This window comes from Pterocles gutturalis, unplaced genomic scaffold, assembly GCF_000699245.1.
Source record: "Pterocles gutturalis isolate BGI_N339 unplaced genomic scaffold, ASM69924v1 scaffold11858, whole genome shotgun sequence".
Lineage (NCBI taxonomy): Eukaryota > Metazoa > Chordata > Aves > Pterocliformes > Pteroclidae > Pterocles > Pterocles gutturalis.
In genome coordinates this window covers 54132-64046 of record NW_010123198.1, presented here as the reverse complement: position 1 = coordinate 64046, position 9915 = coordinate 54132, and the positions used below count along the sequence as shown (strand labels likewise).

Genomic DNA, 9915 nt, shown 5'->3' with positions numbered 1-9915 from the left:
GGCCCTGTGCTCGGCACGGCTGCCCTTGTACACGCAGAACTCGTCGTAGTGCCCGGCCCTGCGGCGAGACGCCAGGAGGATGTACACCAGTGGCCCCTCCGCGTCCTCGGTGTCTCGCCAGCCTGCAAAACAAACCCCGGGGGGGGCTGACGGGGACAAGGACAGCAGGGGGGCTGCAGCCACCATCCCAAAGCACTTGGTGTGTCCCACCCTGCCCAGCCCTTCAGCATCTCCCCCTGCTGCTGTCCCCAGCGGGGTCACCCAGCGCTGGCAGAGGGACAGCTTGTCCCCACCATGAGGACAGCCTGAGGGCTGCGCTGGGCTGGAGGGATGTCTTCAGGCTCTGCAATGTGAAGCTCTGAGCCTTTCTGAATTTTTTTTTTGATGTTCAGGGGTTTCTGCCGTCCCACCCTGCCCAGCCCTTCAGCATCTCCCCCTGCTGCTGTCCCCAGCGGGGTCACCCAGCGCTGGCAGAGGGACAGCTTGTCCCCACCATGAGGACAGCCTGAGGGCTGCGCTGGGCTGGAGGGATGTCTTCAGGCTCTGCAATGTGAAGCTCTGAGCCTTTCTGAATTTTTTTTTTGATGTTCAGGGGTTTCTGCCTAGGTGTTTGGGTCCTGTAAAGTTTAAAGGGATTTGTGAAGAGTTCATGAGCAAAATAAAAACGGGAATAACTCTGCTGGGGCCGGGAACAGCACTGACCCAAGGCTGCTGTACAAGCCCTGCACAGCCTGACGTTAGACAGAGGCTCAGCGCAGCCCCCAGGCAGTTCAGCATCTCAGGAACAACGGAGTCTAGGATAAAACCTGCACAAAAGGTTTCCTTGGAGCTCCCAGGAATTACAGCGAGTGCTGTGGGAGCAGGGCGGTTGGGAAATTCCCCGTGCATCTGGCAGGGAGCACTGGGAAGGTGCTGGCTCTGCCCGGGCTTGCTGCGCTGGACATGGACCAGTGGCTCCGGATCCTGGGCGATTCACTGCAGCTTAAAAACAACCACCAAGAGCTAAAATTCCCACTGCTCCACAGAGGTATGGATTTCGTAACTATTCTGGGGAGCTCAAAACACGCCAAAGTTACAACCATATCATGCTGAAGACGCTTCTGCTTCTCCCCCAGCTCAAGCTGGGCTTTGGTGACCAGCCCCCCCCGACCCAGCAGAATTCATCATCTCCGCAGCGTGGCTTCCCAGCATTTGTGCACAGACAGCACTAATCTCTAACACTAATCATTTGGGGAAATATGGTTTTCAGAGGCACTTAGTCCTTGGCCCCAGGCTACAGGACGTCAGCCAGGCCACTTTTCCAAAGCTGGCCTGGCTGCTGCTGGCTCTGCAGCTGGTTGAGAAGGTAAGTGCTGATGGGAACGGCCAGCCCACATGGCAGAGGAGGCCACAGGGCTGTGTCTTTTGACCCTTCCCACAAAGATGTGACTCAGTTTTGGGCACCCATCTTCTTTTTCCTGCACTGAAATACCAGTTTCTTCCACAAGTACTGGCCTGGCCCGGATCTCACCATTTATCACCATCCTGAATTAGGATTTTACACAGTGCCTGCCTGCTACCATGGGTGTTAGAGCTCCATAACCTGGGCACACAAAGCTGCTCATGGCCCAAGCAGTGGGGATCAGAAATGGAGAAATCCACTTCTGAACTCAGCCCTGGCCATCAGTGCCCTGGGGTAGGAGCTCCGGGTGAAGAAAACATCTGGGGGAAGCAGGGCAGCTGGTAACACCTTGGCAGGAGAAACCTCTGCCCACGAGGAGCAGCGAGGGCTGGGCACGCTGTCTGTCTGTCCGTCCTCACCTGCACACTCAAAGTGCACCTTTGCCATCAGAGCCCTGAGGGGTCCTTTGGGAGACAGCCGGCAGGACCCTCCGACGGGCGGCTGGTTGGGGAGCAGATCGATGGAGGCGAATCCCTCCTCCCCCGTCGTGAGGTCTGTGATGTGGAGGGTGAAGGTGTACCCCTCGCCATCCTTCAGCGCCCCTTGCCTCAGCACCAGGTTCATTCCCGTGTCACCAGTGGAGGTAGTCTTTTTGTCCAGGACGAGAGACTTGTTTTTAAAGCTGTGTGCTGCCCATCTCTATAGAGATGAAGAGGGGAAAGACAGGAGAAGTTTTGTTTAAAGCTGATGTCCTTAAAATGTTTTCAGATTGAGTCTTTTATAAAAAGTAACAGATTTCTAGCGGGAGCGTCGGCCAAATTTGCAGTTGATAATTCAGCTTTAGTCTTGTGTGCTACAGCAACAAGAACTGGAACCTTTCCAAAACGTCTGGTGGGAATATTTCCACTGTGAGATCTACTTTAGTCTCTGGGATGACATCACCCTCCGACAGAATATTTCATAGCACAGAGCACAAAACACAGGAAATAAATTAAGTACTGGTGGAGTCTCCATGGGATACCGTGTTTTATACGCTTCAAGCCGAACGTGTCCTGGATGGTTACTGTTAATAGCACAAACGTACAATTGTGATAACGAGAGGAACGGTGAGCTAGCCAGCCAGAAAATGCCATGCAAGGACAGGCTGGGCTTGCTGGGAGCAACACAGACTCTCCCAACGGGGCTTCACTGCTGAGACCTGCTGCATCCAACAGGCTGCAGAGATGCTGCGTGGTGGAATCTGAGGAGGGCAGGAGGGACTCAGGGGATCAGAAGAGACTGACCAACCTCTGCTTGAACCACCAGAATCACGGGCAAAATGCCAGTCAGCAGCCTGTCACCGCATTTACGGTCAGAGATGGCTTCCCCTCCTTGTCTCTGCAGCACTTTAGGTCCAGGACTGAAGCTCCTTCCCCCCTGTCCTCTCTGACTCTCCCCTTCTCCCTGAAATCCCCCAAAGGTGAAGCAAAGAGCAAGCGCTCCTGATGACTTTACCCCAAGCTTGGAGTCGTTGTGACAGTTCTGGCAGGTCCCCTCCAGGTAGACGTAGGAGCTCTTGCTGACTTCATAGACAGACTGAGCCTTGCACGAAACGCACTCCAGGGACACGATGGGGACTCCCCCTCTCTTGATGAACACCTGGGGAAACAAGAGGCTCCATCAGAAGACCTGAGACAAAAATACAGACATCTAACAGGTAAGCAGACATCCCAGCAGCCAGTTCTGCAAGGAGGAGTCGCTCTGCAGCAGCCCAGTCTGCGCTAAGGGAACAGCAGGAGGGGATTTCCAAAGGGTTTCAGGTCAGGCTTCAGCTGCATCACTTTCCTTACACTGCCCAGGGCGAGCTCTTCTGCCATGGAATTTCAAGAGCCACCCAATGCCAAGCTGGGCCAGTCTAGGTAATTCTGGATTTACATATTTACACTTTTCAACAATATAAATAATTTCTGAAATGTCCCTCTGGCTCCCTGCGCTGAAATCCCAGCAAGTCCTGCTCGTGCTGCCGGGTGGGGATGATGCTACCTGGAACACTTCGCTGTACCGACCATCTCAGGACAGCCCTGCAAACACGGGATCCGTGAGAGAGTTCGAAAGAGGAACAGTCTGTCTGGGAGGGGGAAAGCCTCCATCACAGCCCAGACCAAACATCTGGGGAGCACCTGCCCCGAGCAGCAGTGGCAGCTCTCCTTTGTCTTCTGTGGGCCAAACCCTTGGCTCTGTCCCTGCAGCGCCCGACCCGGCGGGGTCACAGCAGATCTGCCGGGACACGGGAGTCTGTCCCTGTCCTCGCCGTGGAAGATGGCTCACAGAGGGCTCAGGGCAGAGCAGGGAGCCTGGGTCCGCTGAGGATGTGCTGTCCTGGGCAAAGCCAGGGCACGGTCCCGCTGCCTCCCCCATCCCTGCTCTGATCCACGGAGCCCGGACCAGGACCACGCGCCATGCTCCAGGACCTGGCTCCGGGGCTCTGGAGAGCACTGCCTGTGCAGGACACCCACCACTCCTGACACTGCCGATGTCCCCGAGAGACAGGAACCGTGATGAGAACAGCCGGAGAACACCGCTCCTGCCGGGCATCAGGTGCATTTCGCTCTGCAGCCGAAGAACCACCTTTCCCACGTCGTTCCAGGCTTTTAGCCCGGACCTAAGCTGCACATCCCAAGACGTCTACCACACCTCCCTGGCAAGGCACTCGGCCAGAGGAGAGGTTTGGAAGCACCGGTGGCTCAGACACAACAGCTATTGAGCTCTGACCCCTGTACTTCGTCTTAAATTCCTTTAATCCCTAGGAAACAGGGCTGTCCAGCATTCGACAGAGCCCTCTGCCCTGGCATAAGGAATACTCTGAATTCAAAGAAAGATAGTGATGAAGACATTGTTTAATATGGCAGACTTTTAAAAGGGGATTAATATTCCACAGCACTAAGCCAGAGCGCGTTGAAGCTTCATTCATTCCTACAGTATTTGCAAATTTCCTGCGACACTGGAATCATTGTTTTGCACTCACGCATGGAAACCAGATAGTACGGAATGTCCTTGAAAGACTATCAATTTAATTTTTTTCTTTTTATCCTCCAGCTTTGGTTTAAAACCCAGGCAGTAAGAGTTTCCACTTTCAGACTAACTATATCTCTAATTGCCAAACGCACCACGATGAATGTTTCTGACATAAACCATAACTGCTGTCGGACTGCAGATGCGTTCAGCATTAGGCTTAGCTTGACATAAACAACATGCATTTAAACAAATCCTCCCTTAAAAAAAGTCAGAAACAGAGAGGAGAGGAACTGTTGACAGTAAAACTAAGAACCAGCTCTTAGGAAGCACTCTCTGGGCAAAAATCATGGGAGAGCCCGGTGCTGTGACACGGGAAGAGCCCAGGACTGCACCCAGCGGTGGCAGAGCCGCCGACCACGGGCTCCGCTGCTGTCCCCCTCCGGCAGATCCGCTGCTGCAGACCCTCAGTGCCAGGAACGGCGGCCAGAACCGTCCAGGGCTGGGTCACTACCGCAGCCTCTGCACAGAGAGGGGCTAACGCAAGGTCTAAAGGAAGGAAGAAGCTAAAAGGATTTGGCAGGACAAGCCAAAAGTGCTGCCCAAGGTAACGTAAGATGAATTCAGCACGGGAACACCAGCGTCTGCTCCTGCCAGTGGCCTGGATGAGATCGGTTACGGAGCCCCAGTGATGCCCTAGAATCTGCCTCCCTGGCTCTCCCTGGCTGGTGCGGGCGCTGGTACCTCCGCACCCCCGGTGAACCGGCACCGGCTCCACGGGGCCAGGGAGTCACCGCGGCCGGGCACAGTCTGAGCCAGCAGCGCTCTCCTCTAGAAACTTCCTCACGAAAAGGGCCACAGGCTCCCAGCTTGGCTGAGTCCAGCAACAGGCACGCAAGGACAGAACGCGACAGTTGGCAGCGGTACGTACGGTTTGGTTTGTTGCCTCCGGGCTCATACCCTCCTTCCTGACGGTGAGGTCGAACGTATACTCCACATCTGCTTCTAATACAGCTTTGGAAATTGTGACAATTCCTTCCTTGGCACTGAAATTCAGAGAGCACCCTGCAGCCGAGCTCTGCTTGCAAGGAGAAAAGAACTTTCAAACCCTCCTTGGTACGGGTGTACGTCGGGTCAGTCCACAGCCACAACATTCAGGTCCACACAGAGCCACTGGCACAGATGCTACCGTGCAAGGCCACCGCTGGGGTGGCAGAAGCAGGGCAGTGTGGGGACAATCAAGCCCATTATCCTGTTCCTCAGGTTAGTACACAGTACTTGGAATACTCCTGTATTTCATCAGAGCTTCACATCCTTATTTTGTAGCAATTAATTCTTCACTAAATAGCTTATAAACATTGCCAACCACCACAAAAAGCTCCCACCAGACCAAAGTCAAATCCACACACACTCTGCACCCTTCTGTTCTGAGGTAAGACAGAAAACAATGACTTTTACAAGCAAAAGAATCCCACAGTCATCAAAAAACGCTCCTGAGGTGGATCTCCCCTAAGAATCTGAAGGGCAGCTCCCCTTTGCCCGTCTATTGCTGTAGGGTCAGTGACCTGTGTGTGACCACAGTGACCATGACTTGTGGTCACTTGACTCCCCCAAAGTCTAACTTTGGCCCCTGCGGAAATTAGAACCTTTGCAACCCTCCTTCCGGAGCAGCTTTGTTAAAGATGCTCACAAAAGCTTCCCCCAACGCCATGTCAACCCAGACACACGTTTGTAATGGAGCTGACAAGCAGCTGGAGCTCCCCAATGACCTCTCTAGCTGTGGAAAGCTGCTCTTACCTTGGAGGAGGATGTACAAGACCAACTGTACAACAACGGAGTCTGTTCACCATCATCCAGGTTTGGGTCATAGGACTTCTCCCCGTCCAAGATTAAGTCCTGAGTGTTGGACCATACACGGTACGACCCCCCATCAATGATGGGGACCAGCTTACTTGGTATCACAGTGACATTGGCAAAGATGCTTTTGGACAGTGGGGTGTCTCCAAAGGAGACAATAAAGATGAAGCAATAGTTCCCAACCTCCAGGGCAAGCTTCGGAATAACTAACTGGGGCCTGTTCACATCAACGTTCGGCAGACGGATCCTGCTGGAGTCATCCAGGTTCGTGCAGCTGGGTGCCCGGTAGATCTCCCACAGGTGCTCCGTCTGGTACTTGATGCACCCTCGGAGGTCAATCTGTGCCTCTAGGTAGTTCCTCTGGGATCGCTTCATGACGACTTGAGGGGGCAAGGCTAACTCCACCTCCGGCTCCTCGCACTCCAGGACTTTGACGGTGACAGTGAGGTGGGCTATGAAGAAGCTGATGAGGTTGGTGGCGTTCACCTCCACCAGGTAATCCCCAGGGCTCAGGTAAGAATAGTTGGCCACTGCGACCCTGGTCAGTTGAGTGGAAGAGCCATCCCCAAAGGTCCACAGGAACTCAACGCTCCTGCTGCTGGGCACCACCACTGCTTCAAAGAGCGCTGTCCTGTTGACAAAGGCGTTGGAGGCAGTGAGGGAGACGTGGACTATGGGGTCTTGGACCTGGATGGTTCTGGTGATATTGACACCTCCCAAGTCATTGAAGGCATTGAGGTGAATCTCGAGCAGCCCTGCAGCTTCTGGAGTGTAGGAAACGCTCTCTCCTGTCATAGTGACCACGGATCGCCCTCGCTCTTTCCACAGGGAGAACTGCCAGGAGAATGACACACGGGAGCCGCTCCCCACCTGGGCGCTGAAGCTCTTCTCCGTGCCCGTGGGTATGCCTTCCTCGCAGCAGTTCAGGAGCCTGACATCGCGGACGGCCTCCAGGACAGAGATGAGCACCTGGGCGTGTGCGATGCTGATTTGGTTCTGCACTGTCACAGTCACCAAATAATCGCCGCTCTTGGTGAACTCGTGCGTGTACTTGGACCCGTTGAGCACCACAGAGTAGTCCCCACTGATGCTCACCAAGTAACTCACAGAGGTACCCGATAACATCCTGATCACAAAGGTGACCTGTTCCCCTGGCTCCACCACCTTCTTGCTGGCAAGAACTTCCAGCCCTTGAATCCTGTCCAGCACCGATGGCCAGAGCCCAGCTGATGTCATTTGACGCATTCAGATAGACTGTATACAACCCTGCCGTGGGGAAGGTGACTGCCACGGACTGGCCAGTCAAGGTGCCATTTGGCACCTCCCAAAGCCATGTCACTTCAGTCCCTTTCTGCAGCTCGCCCTCGAAGACCACCGTGGAGCCTGATGAGACGTACCTACAGTCCAGCTCTGCAGTCCCTATACTCAGCCCCTCGATGACCTCCTCTACACAGATATAAATCGTTGCGTTGGTTGAATCCAGTTTGTTTTCTGCTCCGACGATGACCTCTGTCACTCCAGGGCTTTGGAAGGAGTGTATAATAAAGGGTTCAGAGGTAACAGGAGAGAAGCCATCCTCTAGGTACCAAACATAGGTGATGCCAGTGCCGCTGGTTACGGTGGTACTGATGTTAACAGAGGCGTTAATAGCAACTGGGTTGGGGAAGGCATAAGGCTTTAGAAGACCAATGCTTTCAATGAACTCCACGGTCCTGTTAGCAGTTGCGCATCCCAGCATATTAGTGGCTTTCAGATAGACAGTGTAGTTTCCAGCTTCTAGGATGCTCAAGGAGAAGGTTTTCCCAGTAAAGGTCTGCACAGCATTCCCATCCCTTTGGGCTACCCAGCTGTAGGAGATGTTGGTTCCCTCTCTCACCACTGCGTGCAAATGGAGTGTTTTGTTAGTTGGGAAGTAGACGTCCTCCACCAGGTCACTGCTAGCCACCTGCAGCCCTTCGATCTGCTCCAGGACATAGACGTAGATGCTGTCCTGCAACGAGCTGATGGTGTTCTCTGCTGTCACAATGACATTGAATGTGCCCACAGACCGGAAAGTGTAGGAAATTGTGGAGGAGCCTTGGATAGGAGTGCATCGATCACACAGGATCCACGAGTAGCGGATGGCAGTGCCAGCTGCAAGTGTGGCTACAAAGCTCACCGAACCATTTAAAGGCACCACCGTCCTGCTGGCATTGATGGTCAGCCCTTGGAGCCGACGCTTCACGGTGACATCGATGATGGTCTCATTAAAGCTCACATCATTCCGGCCCGTCACACTAACAGCGTAATGGCCCGTGCTGTTGTAGGAGTGGGTAGCGACCTGCCCGGGCTGGGTGGTGCCATCTCCAAAGTCCCAACAGTAACTCACTTTGGTTCCGTTCATGCTGGCAGAGAACAGGTAGATCTGGTTCAGCTCCAGAACACTTGTCCCGTTATATTCAATCTTTGCTACCCCAACTGGCTCCTGGACTTCCACAAACGCCGTGTCATTGTTGAAAGAGACATTGTTGGAGACGGTCACCGTGACCAGGAAGACCCCTGTGTTCTTGTAGGTGTAGGACACTTCAGTCCCGCTCGATCTAGCGGACTCGTTGTTCCCAAAATCCCAGCGGTAGCGGTACTGGTAGAGCGGCACGGCACTGACCTGGAAGCTGCTCTCTTCACCAAGCCTGACAAACTGCTTGGAAGGGAGAAGGGTGACATTGACTATCTCTGGCTCCACGCAGACGCTGGTGAAATAGTGAGCCTTGTTAAACCTGCTGGAGAGAGTCAGGGAGAGGGGGAACGTCCCACTGCGGGTGAAGTTGTGCATCACCGCAGGGTCCCCGCTGATTGTGACATTGGACGAGCCGTCTCCAAACGTCCAGTCAAAGATGTATTCGTCAGGATTGCCCGTCACGTACGCCGTGAGCTGCACATCCGGGTGCTCCAGGATGCAAGAACTGGGCTCTATTTTGAGTACTTCCAGGACAAATATCCGAACGGGCACAGTTTGGGAGACAGAGTTCACAGGATTCACAGCTGTCACATTCACAGTGCAGTTGATGTCCTTTACGTACACATGTTCCACCGCTGGCACCCGACTCCTCAGCACCGTCCCGTCCCCCATGTTGAATATCCAGGTGATGCTGTCCCCCGTCTGCACGGAAGCATTAAGGGTCACGGACGCTCCCAGTTCTGCTGCCTCATCCGCCGAAACGTGGAGCCCGGTTATCTCTTCAAACACTTGGTAGCACTCAACTGTCTCCATGCTGCTTATGGTGTTGTTGGCTGTCACGGTGACGTTGTACACCCCTCTCTGGGGGTAGCTGTATGTCACTGTGGGCTGGCTCCCTGTGACCAGCGAGGACCCGTCCCCAAAGTCCCAGGTGTACATGACGCCGTAAGGAGACGGCAGTGGACTGGCGCTGAAGGTGACCGACCGGTTCACAACGAGAACATCCTCCTCTGCTTCCATCTTCACATCAGTCAGGTAACTGTGGACGTGAACTGGGGCCAGGTGGGTGAGGTTCTCAAACTGGTTTGACACAAGAACCACCAGGGCATATTCTCCTGCGTTGGAAGAGAGCAGAAAAAGACCAGGTGTGAGGACACGCTGGTGCAGCAGGTGGCTCGGTGCTGCAGCAGTGTGGGGACCGTGGTGGGGGACGGCAGGGAGACGCTCTGCTCCAGCACTGCGCACGCCC

General features: G+C 54.3%; 1 protein-coding gene across 1 annotated transcript in view; it reads right to left on the bottom strand.

The window, feature by feature from the left end:
• The window catches only part of PKD1 (polycystic kidney disease 1 (autosomal dominant)), a gene marked incomplete at both ends in the record, with an annotated part of 46458 nt that overhangs the window by 19565 nt on the left and 16978 nt on the right, over window positions 1-9915 (bottom strand). The window contains 6 exon segments of the mRNA XM_010077816.1: window positions 4-122; window positions 1801-2080; window positions 2876-3019; window positions 5304-5450; window positions 6170-7439; window positions 7441-9781. Of these exon segments, the coding sequence (XP_010076118.1) occupies window positions 4-122; window positions 1801-2080; window positions 2876-3019; window positions 5304-5450; window positions 6170-7439; window positions 7441-9781 (4301 nt within the window).